At 32.5% G+C, this 20,421-nt stretch overlaps 1 protein-coding gene across 3 annotated transcripts in view; it reads left to right on the top strand.

Annotated features, from left to right (window-relative positions):
* The window catches only part of LOC148605570 (WD repeat-containing protein 17-like), a 43,489-nt gene that overhangs the window by 8,327 nt on the left and 14,741 nt on the right, over nucleotides 1–20,421 (top strand). For 2 of the 3 annotated variants that reach the window (XM_088550292.1, XM_088550291.1), the window contains exons 3-17: nucleotides 566–974; nucleotides 1,431–1,685; nucleotides 5,054–5,346; nucleotides 5,827–5,940; nucleotides 6,371–6,517; nucleotides 9,167–9,249; nucleotides 9,521–9,607; nucleotides 12,350–12,438; nucleotides 13,204–13,279; nucleotides 14,662–14,864; nucleotides 15,322–15,471; nucleotides 16,672–16,808; nucleotides 17,792–17,917; nucleotides 18,362–18,514; nucleotides 19,624–19,688. In XM_088550292.1, coding sequence (XP_088406418.1) covers nucleotides 566–974; nucleotides 1,431–1,685; nucleotides 5,054–5,346; nucleotides 5,827–5,940; nucleotides 6,371–6,517; nucleotides 9,167–9,249; nucleotides 9,521–9,607; nucleotides 12,350–12,438; nucleotides 13,204–13,279; nucleotides 14,662–14,864; nucleotides 15,322–15,471; nucleotides 16,672–16,808; nucleotides 17,792–17,917; nucleotides 18,362–18,514; nucleotides 19,624–19,688 — 2,387 coding nt within the window. The remainder of the gene's footprint in view (nucleotides 1–565; nucleotides 975–1,430; nucleotides 1,686–5,053; nucleotides 5,347–5,826; nucleotides 5,941–6,370; nucleotides 6,518–9,166; nucleotides 9,250–9,520; nucleotides 9,608–12,349; nucleotides 12,439–13,203; nucleotides 13,280–14,661; nucleotides 14,865–15,321; nucleotides 15,472–16,671; nucleotides 16,809–17,791; nucleotides 17,918–18,361; nucleotides 18,515–19,623; nucleotides 19,689–20,421) is intronic. The other variant, XM_088550293.1, reaches the window with a different exon arrangement.

Here is a 20,421-nt window from a genome sequence, read left to right as displayed (position 1 = left end):
GGCACCAGTAAAAGTGTTCATAATAAGAGGTTTGTATAGATAATTTTTTTATGTGAATCTGTTTAGCCATGTTCCATTTATTGCCTTTTTGTAAGTTATTACTTTAAAAAAAAATTTTGTCAGAAACTATAAGACAGACTTCAATAAAAGTTGATTTGATTGTTTCTTAGGTATGAGCATAAGGACCTTTTATCCAAGAAAAAACATGGTTGCTTTTACAAAAATCAGAACGTGGCTTATCAAGCCAGGTGAGCAATTCGGGCTCTTTAGAGTCTCTAGTTTGAAATTGTTCTTCCAATTTGTTAATACTTACTAACATAGTCTTCCTAAATTTATAATGTTGATTTCTTTTAAGGCTAAATTTTGTTGTGTATAAGACCATTGCCAGATTAAGGTGTTGGCTGCTGTCCTGAATGTATTTTTTTCATAGATTGATTTAACTGGTAATCAATTGATTTAAAAAAAAAGATGTTCTTAACATTTTCAAAGAATCAGATAAAAGTAAAAGTTTGTTCTTTGGTTTGGCTAATTTTCTTTTAAGTTAGATTTGCTTTCCTTCTTCCAGTTGGACAAGAAATTTCAAGAGTTCAAACTTATGTCCATCATGTCAGAACACAAGAAAACAATTACAGCTATATCTTTCAATCCAAGGAACCCTGACCTTCTAGCTAGTGCAGGGGCAGACAGGAAGGTTGTTGTATGGAATGTAGCCAATCAGAAAATAGTAGCCAGAATGGACACAGTTGATACACCTAAGGCCATTGGCTGGTGTTATGACCAATTAGACACCTTGTCCTTTGCAAGTGGTAGAGGACCTGTGCAGATGTGGAAGTTTCAGGATGGGTTAATGATGAAGACCTTCAGAGAAGCTTCTGCATTTCCATCAAATATCTTATTATTACGGTGGCATCCTAAGAACACAGGAAGATTGGCTTTAGGCCATCAAAATGGTTCAATATCTATTTGTAATACAGGTACATGTATTAGCCAAAGTTTTGATTAATATATAACTACCATTATATATTGTAAAAGGGAACAATGGCCTTAAATTTACCAAATCAAACTTGTGCTTTTCCAGGTTTTATTCAGTCCCTTGCTCTCTATCTCTATTTGAATTCAATCTCAGTCATTTTGCTCACTACTTATCTTATTTGTTTAGCATTGGGGCATTTGTGCAAGAAATTTTGGTTTTTGCCAGCTTCCTGTTTGTAGAATTTGGATTTTTGAGTTAATGTAAATGAAAGCAAAGTTTCAGTTGCAAAAAGTCTCAGCTCCTCATGATGGAAATGTTTTGAAATTTGGTTTTCTGTTTCACTTCAGTGATTTATACATTGTAAGCAATTTTGGTTGCTCCCTAGTATCAACTTACTGTTAGAGGAGTGGGGCTATACATACATTAACACTATGTACAGCTGTATTTCTATTTACAGGAGGTAAAACTTATAAAGATATACTAGGACCTGATCAAACTGGAGAGGATTCTGAAACAGAAGATTCTGTATCATGTTTACAGTGGGATCCACTCTCAACAGATTATCTGATAGTGTGTAATTATAGATGTGGGGTGCGTTTGATTGATACTGAGTCCCACTCTGTTATTATGAAGTTTACCCCACCAAGTGCTGCCTCCAGTATATGTTCTATGTCATGGATAAACAATGCTCCAGGGATATTTATAACTGGGGGTAAGTCTATGGATAAACAATGCTAACTGGTGGTAAGTCTGTGGAAAAGAATTGGCGACCTATTACTCTCCTGTGTTTAGATTCCAAGATTGCAACTACAAGTTTGGCTAATAGGTTAAAATCAGTTTTAGCAAATATTATCAGTCAAACACTGACGGGCTTTTTAAAGGGTAGATATATTGGAGAATGTACTAGACTGATTTTTGACCTGATTGAAAAACTAGAAGAGGATGACATTCCTGGGTTATTACTACTGGTGGATTTTGAGAAGGCTTTTGATACTGTTGAATGGTCATTTATTGAAGAGACTTTGAAATTCTATGATTTTGGTCCAACCTTCATTAAGTGGATCAAAACATTATTCAGACATTTCTAGTACAGTTCTGAATAATGGACACATGTCAGAATTTTTTACTTTAGAAAGGTGGGTGCGCCAGGGTGACCTGCTGTCACCTTATCTATTTATTATGGTTTTAGAGTTGCTGAGTGCAGTGATTAAAAATGATCCAAATGTGTCCGGTTTCGTGGTAGGGGACTCTGAGTTCTTACGAAGTCAATACGCGGAAGACTCTTTTTTAATCCTGGATGACAGTGAAATTTCATTAGAAAATTTCTTAGATCTCTTTGACAAATTCTCAGAGTGTCCTGGTTTGAGGGTAAATATTGACAAGACAGAAGCAGTATGGATTGGTTCAAGAAAGAGATGTGGGGAGGAAATTCTTCCTCACAAAAATTTAAAATGGAATCACGCGGGAAGGTTTAAATTACTATGCATATGGTTTGAATTAACAAAGGTTGACAAAACCATTTGCAATTTTTATGATAAAATTCAGAGCATCAAGTCTCTACTAAACATATGGACATATAGAGAACTGACATATATTGGAAGTATAACTGTTATCAAGACCTTAGCTCTTCCTATTTTAGTACAGGTGTTAACAATGCTTCCAAATCTCCCTGATACCATCCCAAAGAAGATTCAAAATATTTTCTTTAATTTTCTTTAGAAGCCAGACAAGATAAAGAGATCTGTCATTATTAATGATTTTGAGGAAGGAGGTCTTAAACTTCCAGATATTGTATCATTCTGCTACAGCCTAAAGTTTAGTTGGCTTCATAAACTATTAGATCCCAAATTACTTCCCTTGGAAAATTCTCTCAAGTGATAGATTATATACAGAGATGGAGTGGTGATAAGATATTGTATGTCAGCTCTGAGGGTCTGTGTCTTGTGGCTTTGGAGAGATGTATTTATCAATTTTTTTCTATTTTGAAAGACACAAAAGATCTAAATGATATGGATGTTGATTCCATTCTTCAACAATCCTTATGGCTTAACCCATTTTTGAAAATAGGGGGAAAACTGTGCATTAAACGTAAGTTCTCACAGAATGGTTTATTTATCATAAATGATCTGATATCTAATGAGAATAGTTTTTATTCTTAGGGTGAATTTAAAAGGGAATTCAATGTAAATGTTAACTTTTTAGAATATTATGGAATTGTCAGTGCCATACCAGGCAGATGGAAAGCATTAAGTGGTAATTGTAATAAATTGTCAAACATTGAAGATTAAGTGATAGATTTTATCAAGAAAAATGCCAAAAATTGTAGATATTTTTATAAGTTATATTTAGAGAAGAAAAAAGACAATAATATTAATTCCCAACAAAAATGGGAAAATGGTTTAAATTCTGAACGATACGATTGGCGAAATTATTATTCCATGGCCTTTTTAGCCACAAAAAAAAATCCTTTTTACAAAATTTCCAGTTCAAAGTAGTTCATAGGATTCTTCCATGTAATTTTTTTTTTTATATAAATGTAACTTAAAAGAGACTGAGCTCTGTACTTTTTACTCAGAAACAAAGGAGAAACTATTTTTTTGGCAGTGTTCAAAACTTTTGGCTTTCTTTAAAAAAATGGTTTGATGAGCTAGGTATTATAATACCTTTCAATACAAAAGAAATTATTTTTGGGGTAGATGAGGAACATCCTTTTAAAAATAAGATTAACCATATGCTACTGTTTTTGAAGTATTATATATTTAAGTGCAGATGTAAAAATGTTAATCCATGTGTTAATGGTGGAATAGAATACTTACAAAATTGTATTAAGATTGATAAATATTCTACTTGTTACCTTTCCCTTATATAAAAGAGAAAATTATTACATAATGGATGCCTTTGGATGCGGTAATAGACTAAATCGATATAGCTTTAATGCATGAACTTTAAATTCTGTAGTATATAATTCATAATTATGATGATTTTCATTTCATCAATTGAACTTCTTTCTTGTTGTACATGTTTGTGTATTGTGTTTGTCTTACATGTTTTCCCTTTTATAATAAAAAATTACAAAAAAAGTCTATGGATAAACAATGCTCCAGGGATATTTGTAACTGTTGGTGAGTCTATGGATAAACAACACTCAAAGTTGTAACTGGTGGTAGGTCTATGGATTAACATTGCTCTAGGGAAATTTGTAACTCGTAATAAGTCTATGAATAACAATGCTTTAGGGAAATTTGTAACTGTTGGTAAGTCTTTGGATAACATTGCTATTGGGAAATTTGTAACTGTTGGTAAGTCTATGGATAACAATGCTCTTGGGTAATTTGTAACTGTTGGTAAGTCTTTGGATAACATTGCTATTGGGAAATTTGTAACTGTTGGTAAGTCTATGGATAACAATGCTCTTGGGTAATTTGTAACTGTTGGTAAGTCTATGAATAACAATGCTCTTGGGTAATTTGTAACTGTTGGTAAGTCTTTGGATAACATTGCTATTGGGAAATTTGTAACTGTTGGTAAGCCTATGAATAACAATGCTTTAGGAAAATTTGTAACTGGTGGTAAGTCTGTGAATAACAATGCTTTAGGGAAATTTGTAACTGTTGGTAAGTCTATGAATAACAATGCTTTAGGGAAATTTGTAACTGTTGGTAAGTCTATGAATAACAATGCTTTAGGGAAATTTGTAACTGTTGGTAAGTCTTTGGATAACAGTGCTCATGAGAAATTTGTAACTGTTGGTAAGCCTATGAATAACAATGCTTTAGGAAAATTTGTAACTGGTGGTAAGTCTGTGAATAACAATGCTTTAGGGAAATTTGTAACTGTTGGTAAGTCTATGAATAAAAATGCTTCAGGGGTACAAATAACTGGTGCTAAGTCTATGTTGCAGTTTTAAATTTTGTTTAAGAGATTGAAAGATAATTTTGTACTTTAAAAAGTTTTTTTGTGTTGGTAAATTGTGGCCTGTAAGTTCGGTAACACCTAATTAAAAAGAAAAATTATAAGAAGTTTGAGTGAGAATATACATTAAAATAGATTTAAAATGATGACATTCAAGTTTCATGGTAGATGCAAGAAGTGGAATATTAAGACTTTGGAATGTCTCCATGTCCAAACCTATAGAAACCATCAAGATAAAGAAGACAGGAATACATGCCTTACAGGCGATTACTGCAAATATTACAAAACCTAAGGTAGAGAGAGAGGGACCTGTGTCATCCACTAGTGCTGCTGATTCTCCGGCTACAGTTAACCTAGCTAACTTTGCTGTTCCTCCAGCCCAAATACTCTGTACATTTCATGATGGTGGTGTTGGCTTGTTTGATCTTGGACTCAGAAAATGGAAGTTCTTGAGAGAAGAGGTAATTGATCCTGCGAATATGAAATTTTATCCCAGTGCTAGTAAATTTCTTGGATTGTAATTGGCTAGGGACACATCTTTACAGATCCCATATCCCTGTATGATGCTAGGCCATATACCTGTGTGTTACTAACCATTTTTCTGTGGAAAATAACACGCTTTAAAGCACTAACACAATGACCATTATTACGATATCTGAGAGATAAAGATCATCTGAAGAATTTTTAGTATTATAGAAAACTGAACTAGGGATGAATTACATACATATGTTTGTATCCATATTTTACACCTTCAGTAATCTGTACACCTATTTGCTATGCCTCAGGGTTTATTTTGGTAATTCAGATGCAAAAAAATCTTTATATATGCATAGAAACAAATTATATTATGCTGTAATTTTGTGGAAATATTTTATTTACATAAGCACAATAAACTACTATGAATATATATCTTTGTTGAAATAATAACATTTGTTTTGTAGGGTCATATAGAGACAATATTTGACTGTAGATTTTGTCCTGATAATATGGACCTATTAGCTACTGCTAGCTTTGATGGAACTGTGAAGGTCTGGGATGTCACTAAAATGGCAGCTGTAAGTCATTCAATCCACCAGATTTCTACAATAATGAGATTTTTTTTTTTTGGAAATCTCTATTGAATTGTTATACAAACAATCACAAAAGAAAATGTTTGCAGTCATGAAAGATCCAATGCTTTCATGATATCAGATAAGCATCCAAAAAACTTAAGCTTTTGCCTTATAACTCAGTACACTGGTTTTATGGAACTGTGATATTTGTCTATTTGGTGAGAGAACTGTTGGGAAAACTATAGAATTTGTTTTTTTTTCATGGTTTTTGTTTTCACAAAGCTTCAGAACACATTGAAACTGATATAAACAGTATTCAAAAAGTGTTTGGTATAGCCATGTTTTTGGTTTATTCAGGGTTTGCTGTAGACAGGTTTTACTGTATATATTTAAGACCATCCCAGTTTATGAGCTTAAACAATTGTTGTTTTAGGTGAAAACTTCCCCCGGTAATGAAGGTGTAATTTACTCCATTTGTTGGGCTCCCGCAGATCTCAATTGTTTGCTTGCTGGAACTTCTAAAAAAGGTGTCTTTATATGGAATTTCAGGGAAAACAGGATCACTCAAAGATTCCATGAGGTAAACTTTAGATTTTATTGCACTGTAGCAATTTTTATAAAACAATCACAAAACATTTGACATACAGGTTTAAATAGTGGTGTTGTAAGAATTAATTTGAATATTTCATTTGTATGTATATAAGAATCAGCTGCCTTGCTGTGAGTGGCCCGTATTAATTTCTTCAACAACAATATCACAATTAATTTATTTCCTAAATTTTGAGACCTTAGCAATTTCGTATTTTTTTTTTCCAAAGGAAAAAAAATTGGGTTATTAGATTGGTGATGTATGTTGGGCAGATAGACTAGGTAGGGGTGGCCAACCTGGCAATTTCCAAACATTGTCCTTGCGATAACTAAAAAGTTTGGCAGATTCTTTCCAAATTTGTATATGATATTATAAGACAGAATGAAGGTCAAGTTTTTACAAATATTGTTTTTGTTGTTTCAGAGTGGTGGCTTTTTATGTTATGAAAGTAGGGACTTTGACCCATTATGTGCAATAACTTCAGTATATTTTAGCATATTCTTTCAAAATTTGGGTGTGTTGTTTCATGCAACAATACTTAAATCAAGTTTGATTTTTTTAGAATATTGCGTATATCTTTTTTTTTAATGAGGGCCATTTCCATTGCAAAAATACTTGGGTCAATGTCCATTCAATAACAAGATTCTTTTCAAGCTTAGAGGCCCATTTGAGCTGTTGCCATCACTTGGTGTCTGTTGTCTTTGTTCATCATCGCCGTTAACAATTTTTCAAAACTTCTTCTCTGAAACTACTTGACCAATTGGAACCAAACTTGGTATGAATGTTCCTGCATAGAACTGTTGTGGGGATTTTTGATTCGTCGAAAAACATGGCCGCCGTTACTAAAAATAGAACATAGGGGGTCAGACAGTAGGTTTAGCTAAATTCTGACACAGGTAAAAGTGTTCAGCATGATGAGATCTATCTGCGGTCAAATTTTAACCTATTAAGCCATGTTGGAGTTAAAGCCCTTTTTTAACTTTTTTTGCTATTTTTAATGTTATTTTTCCAAAAATCTTCTTCTCTGTCACTACTTGACCAATAGAAACCAAACAGGGTTTGAATGTTCCTTGGGGTATCCTGCATAGAACTGATTTGGGGAAATATGATCCGTCAAAAAACATGGCCGCCGTTACTCAAAATAGAACATAGGGGTCAGACAGTAGTTTTTCGCATATATCTTCTAAATCATTAGGTTTATCCAAATTCTGACTGGCACAAAAGTGTTCAGCATGATGAGATCTATCTGTGGTGAAAATTTGGTGAAAATCTGTAGAGCCGTGTTGGAGTTATTGCCCTTTTTGGATGTTTTTTGCTGTTTTTAATGTTATTATTTTAAAAAATCTTCTCCTCAGAAACTACTTTACAGAATTCAATGAAAGTTAGTATTTTTGTTTTAAATGGTATCCTTAATAAAATGGCTGTTTGGGTTTTTGATCTGTTATAAAGCATGGCCGCTGTTACCAAAAATTGAACATTGGGGTCAGACAGCAGATTTTTGCATATATCTCCAAAACGGTTAGGATTAACCAAAATCTGACATGGGGTAAAATTATTCAGCATGAAGAGATCTATCTGTGGTCAAAAATTTGTTTGGTGAAAATTTGTTGACCCATGTTTGAGTTATTACCCTTTTTGAACGATTTTTTCTGTTTATGATGTTATTACTTTAAAAAATCTTCTCCTCAGAAACTGCTCTGCAGAATTCAATGAAAGTTGGCATTTTTGTTTTATAGGGTATCCTTAACAAAATGACTATTTGGATTTTTGATCGGTTAAAAAACATGGCTGCTGTTACTAAAAATAGAACAATGGGATCAGACAGCAGATTTTGCATACATCTCCAAATCTGTTAGGTTTAGCCAATACCTTTCAATTGCTGAAATGATCCTTATTATAAGGCTTACAAAGTGTCCAATGAATCAAATAGAGTCAAAGTTGGAGTTATTGCCCTTAAAAGGCAAAAATTTAACCAGGTGAGCGATTCAGGCTCCTGGGAGCCTTATGTTTCGTAATTCAATAAAAAAAATACCTGTATCATACAGGTCATTACAACAAATACATTTGGGAAATCAAGGTCAAATTATCCTTTCTGTAAAGTTTTTATTATTTGGACTAGTGAATTTTCTGTAAAATAGGTAAAAAGGGGATAAAGACTTATAAAACAAGATTAGATATATATGTTTTAGCATATTAAAACTTTTCCAGGCAGTCATGTATGAATGTACAATGTATTTGCTATCTGTGTTATCAATATCTGTCCATTAAATGTATTGATTATTTTCTTTTGTGTTACATTGTTTTATTTCATGTGTCTTTATTTCAAATCAATTTTAATCAATTGTAAAAATGTATGGGATATAATGGGTTTGAATCACTTTACAGATTTTATCAAAGTACAAATTGCTGGCAGATTGTAAATACTCTGAAGGTAAAGTATGGGTAAGAGCAGATCATATAGCTATACTCTTATGTTCAAACCCATAGCATCTTCAATATATAAAAGATTTTCCTTTGTATAGCTTGATACTAGTTGGTGTTACATAAGAAAACCATAAAATTCTTCTGTATCAAGCAGAAATGTTAACGTTTAATGGCAATCTATGACCAGAGTTCACAAAATGACTGAATATTTTGTAGCATGGTGATCAAGCAGTGTTTGGTGTTGCCTGGAACCAGAGTGATTCTAGGAGAATTATGTCAGCTGGAAATGATTGCTTCTGGTGAGAAACGATTCCTCTGTCACATTTATGTTTGTAATTCACTGAGCTACATTTCAAGTGCTTTATTGTTACACTTATTGCTTCAGCAACACAGTTGTTTTGGTTTTTTTTTTTTAAATATGACGATCTTATTTTTCTTATTTTGATAATATAATTGTAATTTACTTAAATTTGGATAAATCTATTGAGAAAATCTTGAAGAACATCACTTCACGTAGTGCTTGAATTGCATGTGTAAGCACACTGAAGTAGTGATTTTAATTTTTGTCAGTGTGGTAAGATTAGTGAATGGCAACATTCTGCAGAAATATAAACATCCAGAGCCTGTGTTTGGATGTGACTGGAGTCCACATAACAAGTAAGTGACATATTATGATAAATTACCATACAAGAAACGTTCTCTTTCCATTTGAAATATGATTTTGCTATTAATTGATAACTGTCTTTATATAATCATGTACAATTCTAAAAATGACTTACAATTTCATATAGTGAGATGAATTCTCAGTTAAATTTCAGCTTTCACTTATGTTAATAGCCAACATACATGTTTCTATTACAAGGGCAGTCCTATACTCAATTCATAAAGCTCTCCATGATTCATTTATTTTATTTTCATTTTTTACTGAGGTAACCTTAAAAAATGATACATTTATACCTTTCAAAACAACCAATGGTAACATATTTTTAATCAGGTATGTATGATATTTGTTGCCAGACTTTTTACGACTGTTTATATTAAATTAAGGTATTCTTGATTTAGCAGTTAACTTGAATATTTCAATATGCCTGTTTTTTTTTCCAATCGCCCTCCTGCAAGGCTTCTGTCTGTACTTCTGTTACACAGAGGGGCGCACTTCTCTTATCATCTTAATACAAAAAACAATGATTATGGTAAAACACAGAAATGGACCAGCATATAACCAAAATACAAAATAAATTCTTTCAGTGGTCACCAAGTTTATTTTAATCAAACAGAGCATTTAGCAACAAGACAAAACAAATGTATTTCCCACTTGGCAACAAAAGAAATGTAATTATCATATAACTATCAATTAAATTACCTATTTCTTAATAAAGAATTAATTCAGTTATAGTTATAAATAATCTGTAAAAAAAGTTTTCATTTGCTGTTGTTAACTGCTGACGTAGAGGAAACAGTGTTTGAACAACACAAATAACAGGAAATAATATATGAAAACTAATTTTTACAATTCAATTAATGAAAGTCTAGGTAGGGACTTCATATATATTATTATATGTTGTCTCAAAACTAATGCTAGAAATTAAGAAATGCCTTTTCTAAACTGTTTTCATAAATATCTACACAAAGTTCAGGTTGAATAAACAATTGTGCATAAAAAGGCAACATTTAATTTCGATAATGCTATGATAAGTGTATATTACAACATTCAAACAGAATTAAAGTTTTTTATGATATCAAACTGTCTAATTTTAAGTTTGTCTAATAAACAATCACAAATCTTTATTTATTTCAAACTTCAAAGACATATTTATAATGTAGTGTATAAATAAATGTAGTAGGTACTGTTTAGAATTATTCTTCCTGAAATGTATGATTTAAGTTGTACATAATCCATTGAAGATCCAATGGACACCATCTAACATTGAAAACTTTAGCAGTATGACCTGAAATGAAGACAAGGTCATTACAGCATTGTTGTGTGATATTTTGCGTTTCTAACTGGCAAAACTTAATGTTATTATTGAAAACATTCAATCTGCAACTTAAAAATTTGTCAAGCTTGCTTATTAGGAATGTGGTAGGAAGTTGTTGATTTTTTCAGTCATTCTTATCATGCCATTACTCACCACATCGATGGATTTCAACAGAAATTGCATATATTATTCCAGTCTTTTAATTAATTCTGGTTTTTTGAAGCCAACCCTGATTGTTTTATCAACTTTTCAACAAAAGGATTTTTGTGTACACTTTTGTTTTAAAACTCACCTGGCCCAAGGCCAAGTGAGCTATTGCCATCACTTGGTGTCCGTCGTCATCGTCCGTTGTTGTTAACAATTTTTTCAAAACTCTTCTTCTCTGACACTACTTGACCAATTGCAACCAAAATTCGCATGAATGTTTCTTGGAATATCCTGCATAGAGCTGATGTGGGTATTTTTTATCCGTCAAAAAACATGGCCGCCATTACTACAAATAGAACATAGGGGTCAGACAGTAGTTTTTCGCATATATCTCCAAAACCATTAGGTTTAGGTATATTTTGACAGGGCAAAAGTGTTTAGCATGATGAGGTTTATCTGTGGTTAGATTTTTGTTGTAATTCATATAGCCATGTTGGAGTTATTGCCCTTTTTAACATTTTTTGCTATTTTTAATGTTATTTCTTTCAAAAATCATCTTCTCTGATACTTTTTGACCAATTGAAAGCAAACTTGGTACAAAGATTCCTAGGGGTATCCCGTATAAAACTGGTGTGTGGATTTTTGATCTGTCAAAAAACATGGCCACTGTTACTAAAAATAGAATATAGAGGTCAGACAATACATTATCACATTTATCTCCAAAACTGTTTGGTTTAGCCAAATTCTTTCAATGGCTGAAATGATCCTTATTATTAGGACTACAAAGTCTTCAGGGATAAATGTCAGATGACGCCTTGAGTCATTGCCCTTGAAAGGGGAAAAATGACAGGTTTTTTTTAACAGTTTTCGGCCAATATCTCGAAAACTATGATAGATAGAAACTTTCAATTGCTGAAATGACCCTTATGATAAGTCCTACCAAAGTCTTCTTGAGTCAAAATTGTTAGACAACTTCTTGTTAAATTAATTGCCCTTGAAAGACAAAATTCAACCAGGTGAGGGATTCAGGATCCTGGGAGCCTCTTGTTTATTTACCTTTCTAGCTTCAGTTTTGGTACTCCAGCAGTGCTAGAGCTATTTCCTGATGTGGTGCCATTCTTGGTGTGAGGAGAAATGGAATTTCAATCTCTTACATTTTAGGAGTATAATTTTGGATGATGATTTATTTATGAAAGTTATTGCCATGATGTTTCCTGGTTATTAACAGTAGATATGAGAAATCAGTTGCATTCAGGATGCTTTTTTTTTCCAGAGATATGATAGTAACTGGTTGTGGGGATACAAAAGTGAGGGTTTATTACATTCCAACTTCAACGGATGCACCACTAAAGGTCTTCACAGGTTAGTAAAAGCATTAGCTTATTAGAAGCTAATTAGTAGTGTGAAGTCTGTATGTAGCATACGTTCTCTCCTTAGTAGTGTGAAGTCTGTATGTAGCACTTTTTCTCTCCTTAGTAGTGTGAAGTCTGTATGTAACACACTTTATCTCAATTTTTGTCTCCATTACTTGTGAGTAAAAGTGGAATATAAAAAAAGTTTTTTGTTTTTTGTTTTTTAGATATTTATAAGGAGGGCCTCTTTAATAATATTCATATGACTTAAATGTTGTTAGGGTTTTTTTGTACCACTACTACTTATTACATTTGGAATCTGTGTAAGTTATAAGCTCCCAGGTGAGCATCTATGGCTGTCTAAATAATAGTAGACAGTTACAAGAGCTTATAAGATTTTTGTACTATTTTGCTTATCTATATTAGATGGAAATAAATTAATCTTTGTATCAAACTATTTTTCTTTGAAGATTTTTGGAAGTTATTAAGTGGTTACTAGGTAAAATCTGTTTTTTTTCTTGGTGTCCAGGTCAAATTATTAAAATGTACACACTAGCCAGTGGTGTGATGGAACTTATGGGGTCAAATTGCTTGAAAAATTGCATATTGTTCATTCAAACATTTTCATCAATGGCAGATGGATTTTCTATGTATCATCTTCATTTGCATATTGCTGCTTCAGATATTTGGACTAATGGTTTTATTCAATCATGAGTGGTCAACACAACGCAAAATATCACACAACAATGCTGTAATGACCTTGTCTTCATTTCAGGTCATACTGCTAAAGTTTTCAATGTTAGATGGTGTCCATTGAGAGAGAGTATTATATGTAGTGGATCAGATGATGGGTAAGTGTAGAAGCATTAAGTTAATTGTACAGGTAAATGTGACGATGCATCATGGAAAATTTTACTCATCTGGTAATTTAGACACGATTGATGAAGTATCACAACTTCTATTTCTGTTAATAAAACTGAAAATGAATTATAATTTTTTTAGACATGACCTGATCAATTAATTTGACAATTTTGCATTGTTGAGTGATGACAATTAATGTGAGTTTGCTGCATTGGGAAATTATTAAACATATGTGTCAATATGACTTCTGGCCACTTAAAAGCATTGGGATATTCCCATATTTTCAAAAAAAAAATGTTTAAATGTGCATAGAAAGACTGTTACACATCATTTTTATATCACTGCAAAAAGAGAATTGCAGTTGTACAATGGTATAGTGCTGTCTTTGTTGCCATCTATGTGGTCATCTGCAAACTTTTGGGTTTCATGTGATAGCATGCATAGTAGTTGGCTGATTTTTATAAATTTAATTACAAGTTTCCAAACCATAAAAGGAAGTAAAAAAAAACAAACATTTCGTAGAATTTAACATTATAACTTAAGTAAAAGCATATGGATATCAATGATATTGTTCCACAATATTCTATTCATCAAAGGCAAGGCTGGGATTGTTGTAGAGAAAGACTTCAATTGTGAAGGAAGGAGAGGCCAAATAGGGCCCAGACGTGTGCATTTTCCTGATCTCCAGACAATAAATTAACTTTAAGTAATGGTTCTTTTTAAATTTATACAACAAGTTGTCTCACCACCAAAAGAAAGGTTTGATTAATTTGAACAAGTAAGGAATTAGGGGCCAAAAAGTGACCAGAAACAAATGTTCTCTTGATGTGGAGACATAAATTTGTGTTAAAGTGTCTTTTAAATTGTACTACAAGGTGAAATACCTCAAAAGTAGATTGGGATTGATTCTTGGGATTCTGACTTGAACCAATTAAGAAAAATGGGGCCCCTTTTGTGACCCCAAACAATTATTTTTTTCTGATTTGTGGTTGATAACTTGAGTAAAAGGGAATGGACATATCTTTGAAATTCTACCACAAAGTACTTTATCCTCCAAAGGAAGGTTGGGATTGATTTTAGAGGTTGTGGTTAAAACCGTTCAGGGATTAGGGGCCAAAAGGGTCCAATTCTTATTCTGTGACATAAGTCGATCACAATAAAAAAAATCAAACTTTGAATGGTGTGTTCAAACTTGCCCCAACCTTAAGGACTTGACTTCTCCAGTTCTATCAAGCTGTGCCCCACGTAACATTTTATTAATTAAATTACAGAAAATATCATTATGACATGTACAAAATGACTTGGATAATTGCAAATATTCAAATGATAGAAAAATATGGCTAGTAAAATATAAGTCATTATTCTTTATCAGTACTGTGAGAGTGTGGGACTATACCCAGGGTTCCTGTGTTTGTGTATTAAACGGACATTCAGCTCCTGTGAGAGGGATATTATGGAATACAGAATTACCATATTTGTTGATAACAGGCAGTTGGGACTATTCTATTAGAATTTGGGACATAAGAGATGGAGCTTGTATTGATACAATATTAGATCATGGTGCTGATGTGTATGGTAGGTATATAGACACTTTTATTGATACCATGTATAGTCCCTGAATGGATTCATGCAATTATTTGATGAATCAATGACCTATAATTGACAGATTGATGACTGGTGACCAGTCTGATTGCAGTTTAGCCATGTAAAATTACAGATGATTAATTCATGTAAATTTCAGAATTTTCATTGGAAAGAATCATTTTTAGGGATTGATGACTGATTGAGAACTGATCAATGATAGATGACAAATTCACAATTATAGTTGCATGGATCAGTTGAGGTACAGTACTGGTATGTGTGGTATTGTAGAATAATATATGTAGTTTACTATAAGTATACTATTTGCAGAATTTCAGAAGCAGATTTAAGCAAGACATTGAGGTTGACCATCCATAGGTTTGTAAGATATTAAAATTGGAAAAGCAAATTCTCTTTATAGTATTTCTAGTTATGAGTTTGAATATTTCAGGTTTAACTAGTCACCCAGACAGACCTTTTACAATAGCATCTAGTTCTAGAGATTCTACTGTGAGATTATGGAGCATTACTCCTTTAGTACAGCCATTGGAGATGAATATCATTGCCGGAAAGCCATGGTCTGATTTCTATGGAACTGTTGGTAGGTTTATCATTGTTTCCAAGGGCTCTACAAATAATTGGCTGACTCATTTATATTTTATAGGTTGTATTTATCAGCTCATGTGAATGAATATGATCTTTCATCATTACTTTTGGTTCATATGTTTCATTTTATGTGTCTTTTCTTATACTACTCAGTTGATTGTTACTTAACATAATCACAAATACCTTAGGGTTAATAGTTTAAAAATTTTGTCAATTATTCTAATTCTGCATCAACATTGGCTTTCTCTGTTCTTTGGAGAACCAAATTTCAACAATTTCAATTTTAATCTCTATGAGAGATACTGAAAAATAAATTTGACATTCCTTCTTTAGCTTGAAAAGCATTACAGATGTCTCCATTGGGTCTATATTGTGTGCTGGTGCCTTAATAGAATTATTGCCCTTCATGTTTTTTTCATCAATGAAATAATCCTTATAAATTGCTTACAAAAATCTTCATTGGGTCCCAGTTGAATGTTAACTTCTTATTAGATTTATTACCCTAGAAAAGTTTAGAATGATTCTTTTTGTGGTTTTAGCTATTTTCTTTAGAAAATAACTAAAAAAGATAGAAACTTTCATTTGATGAAGTGGTCCTTTTGACAAGTATACACAAGAATCCATGAGATCAAAGTTGCATGATGACTTATAAAACAGCTTGGGATATTAGTTTCATACAATTAATGTGTTATTATGTTGGAAAGAAACTTAAAATAATAATGAGAAGTTATACCTCTTTATTATATAGATATAAATAAATTATTGCATGTTATAATTAATTTCTATTATTCAGATATGAAATAAGATTTGTAATTTCAATCTAGGACTCCCTCCTAGAAAAATAGTCAATGCTTTTTTATTGTAATGTTACTTATTTGACACCACCGATGATTTGGAATATCAATCAGCCAATACACAAAATAAAGAATTTATTTGAAAGTAGCCACACACGAGAAAGAAAAAATCTATATGATTTTAAATAGCTAATAAATACTCCAATCGACAATGCTTGGAGACAGGTCCTGCACAGTCCATTAATCTAGACATTCTTTGGCACTCTTGATCATATTATGGTTATTTACAATTTCCAATAAATTGATAAACATACTTCTCCTGTGAAAGAGAGCTTGCATATCAGTGATATATCAAATGTTCTTTGTGGTATCTGTATAATCATACTATTCCTGTTATTTAGAGACGGCAATGGTACCAGGTCAGAATCCTCTGATGGTTGGTAGAGCTTCTATAGAATGTAAGGTCAAACAGATAGAACCTGTGTCCAATAAACTTCTCAGATCATCCACACTCAAAGTCTTCTCCAAGTTTTTCAGTGTAAGTAATATTCAAGTGAAACTTATAATGCTGTAAGTCCTTTTATTGGATCTGATAAGAGCTATCCATATATTTATGTCTCCCCTGACTTTGGTGGGGAGACATATTGTTTTTGCCCTGTCAGTCACACTTTAATTTGTAAGTGCAACTCCACAGAAACAACTGCACCACATTTCACCACATTTAATGAAACTTTGAATTTGTAGGTAGTAAGGACATATGTATTTGTGCACATTGCCAGGAATTGATTATCCACTGAATTTTGTTGGAGTTGTACCCTTTTAACTTCAGAACATTTTTTAAGGCAAAATCAAACTTGAATTGTTTGCTAGATAATTGTACTGTTTGTTGAAGGCTAGGATGTGTCCTATTGTTTATACATACTATCAGTTAGCTCTCAAAATACATAATAGACTAATAGTACATTATCACTGAGTCTTCATAGTACTGTGAAAATACGAAAGTACTTTTATTCGTGGATACCAGTTTTCGTGGATCAGGGAAGGAACACAAGCTCGTGGAAACTTAAATTCAAGGTTTTGAAGTTTTCAGTATACACATCAATGGGAATCTACTATTCGTTGGGAACCAAATTTTGGGTTTTGACCTACCCATGAAAACCACGAAAATTTGTACCCCATGAACCTTAGAACTTTCACAGTAATTAATACAAATTGTCACTGAGCTTTACATTTTAGAAATATTAATCATTGATCCCATACTAAATACTTTTTAATTGTAAATATGGTTCGGTCAATCTATGGGCCTTGTGTCATGAGTCCACATTAAAGTGTAAATAAATAGGGTTGAAGGTCCAAGACCCATGTAAATGAAATTTTAAGGGTACCACCACTAATATGAACCACTAAATATGTGTATGTATTTTAAATAAGTATTCTATCTACAGCAACCATCAGATACAGCCAATCATCTGGGACTTTGTCTCTGTTTTCTGTATTGACTAGTATTCTTTATACTTACAGCAACCATCAGGTACAGCCAACCTATGGGACCTTGTCTCTGTTGTACAGGGTATGGATGATACATTACTAGGGGACAGTTATAGCCATGGAATCATTCATGTTAAACACCTTACTAAATTTAAAGGAGTAGGTACTTCTTTTCTTTATCTTATTTTGTTTTAATTTTAGTCATTAGTATCCCCATTGTGTAAATTACAATTGGCCTTAATGTTTGAGTTCAATTTTCAATATTAAGTGGTGTAATATACCTGTGCCATCTAATGAAAAGAAAAAGAATCACCTTTGCAAATCTATATTTAGGTACAGTGAAACCTGTCTAAACTGAACCCCTTCTGGACTTTAAAATGTGTTTGATTTAGACAGGTGTTTGGTAAACCAAGGTTCAAACAAATTTAAATTGATATAAAGAGACTTGAAAAAGTGTCTTGTTTAGACAGATTATTTAGAGTCGGTGTGAATGCTTCACTGTATTGATGTTATATGACTGACTGACTGAAGAATTTTTTTATTGCATCACACTATCATTTTCAGCCATTTAAAAAAGTTATTGCATTATATATTTTATTATAGTCTGAAGCTCAGCAGTTAGAAATGGCTAAGATGAATAAGTTTGGTGGTATAGGTGCACCCACTCGAGATGAACTGCTGAAGGAAGCGGCTAAAATACACATCCAGTTAGGAAACATTCAACGGTTTTGTGAAGTACTGGTCGAGTTAGGTCAGGTACTGAACTCAATTAGTAGTTTTCTTCTTTCTTGTAATATATTCGTATAAGCCAGGCTTTAATAAATCCATACTTTCACTTTTACTTCTACTTATGTACGAAAACTTGAGTAAAACATATCAAGTCTTTTTAAAATTTTGATATGTTGTTCCTGGGAAAATGGTGGAGGGATGTATAGTTTATGGAGATTTTTTGTCTTATCCCATTTGGAATTAAGGCGCTATAAGGGGTGAAAATAGATGTTCTCATCAGATTTGATAGAAAAAGTTTATTTTTGATTTGATTTTTATGATTTACGATGTCAATTTGTTCCTTTTGTTTCTTTTGAAATTCTGTTTTGAAAATTTTTCACGGGGTAGGCTTATCTTTAACCTTTGTGCAGTTAAAGTTAAAGCAAAAAGAAAATCTACTTTTAAATTTTGATCTAATATCGAAATTTTTTATTGGATTTCTTATGCAAATCCCTGCCTGCATTTATCAATCAGATTTAAGATATCTCAAAGGTGCCACACCACAAAAAAGTCGACTTTAATTTTTACTCTGATTTTGAAAATTTTTAATCAATTTTCAAATTTTTTGCTATATTGTGTCCATAAACAACTATAAGTCCCTATGCTTAAGTGTGTCAAAAACTAATATTGTGTTCACACTTGCCCAAACTGTTCAGGGTTCAACCACTATGGCTGTATCATGCTGCGCTCCGCAAGGCTCTTTCTTTTCATTTGAAAGTACTCTGGGTATATCATATTGGAAAGAATATGTTAGTGTTATACCCCCCACATCGTAGAAGTGGCCAGTATACTGTTTTACCTCCATCCATCATTCAGTGACATATATTTAGTAACAAAATTATCTGCTTCTGTAAATCACAAGCTGTTGATTTTTTACACAAAACTTCTACTAAATTTTTAGTCTACATTTGTGCAAATGAATTTTTTTCTAATGAGTAAAAATATGGATGGCATCAAGACTTACAAGTTAATGTTAAGAGTTTCTGAAGTATTTCCAACAGGCCTAGTATGCCTGTGTTGGTATACTGATCTGTTTGTTCTTTAATACACTTTCATTGTTCAGTTATATTGTTTGTCTTTCATTTGTTTTTTTCTAGTGGGAGAAAGCATTAGCTATATCACCTGGTGTATCTTTAGAATATTGGAAGTCTTTAGCTAACAGGTAAGTTGTAGTTAAAAGTGGTAAAGAGGTAGCTCTTACTTATAAAAAAGGAGATAAAAGTTACAAATGGGTTGTAAGAATGTTTTGTCAGGTTAAGGTGATTAAGTTGTTTACCTCACTGCTATTTTATTTTTCAAAATACAAACAAAAAATGTCTAGAAGAAAGGCACAGATTGCTTTATGTTCATGTAGCAGTTTCTGAAAGCTTTATTATTTAGGATAGAAAAAAGAACGGATATGGTGAAATATAACAAATAAACCTGCCTGAATACCAAATAGAAAATACTTTGAGAGATCACCAAAAGGTCTCCAACAAGTGTAAACACACCTTTAAATAAGTTCTGAAAGGCCCTGACAACAAAAGGGATAAAATCCACAATAACAAAACAATGACAATTCTTTAAATTGAAATAATAATAACACATAGACACATTTATGACCAACATCTCTTGACTGAAAACGGGGGCATGAAATCTGCATTTGGGTTATACAATTTTTGCAAGGTCTTGACCATCTTCCTTTAATGTACGGTCAAAAATGAACTGAAACAACAAACAAACACACCTCAAAATTCACTCAATAATACATCCAATTCTCTCCATGGAATACTTCAACATACACCATATAAACAATATGTGATGTCCACTTAAAGACAAGACAATACAAAACTTTATTCTCTCAGACAGTTTACACTGTTATAAGAGGCCAACATCTAACACATTTACATGATAAT

This window comes from Perna viridis, chromosome 10 (genome assembly GCF_037379345.1).
Source record: "Perna viridis isolate PV_CMFRI_1.1 ecotype Kerala chromosome 10, ASM3737934v1, whole genome shotgun sequence".
Taxonomy (NCBI): domain Eukaryota; kingdom Metazoa; phylum Mollusca; class Bivalvia; order Mytilida; family Mytilidae; genus Perna; species Perna viridis.
Note: the sequence above shows the minus strand (reverse complement) of the source record. Positions and strands in the feature narration are given on the sequence as shown.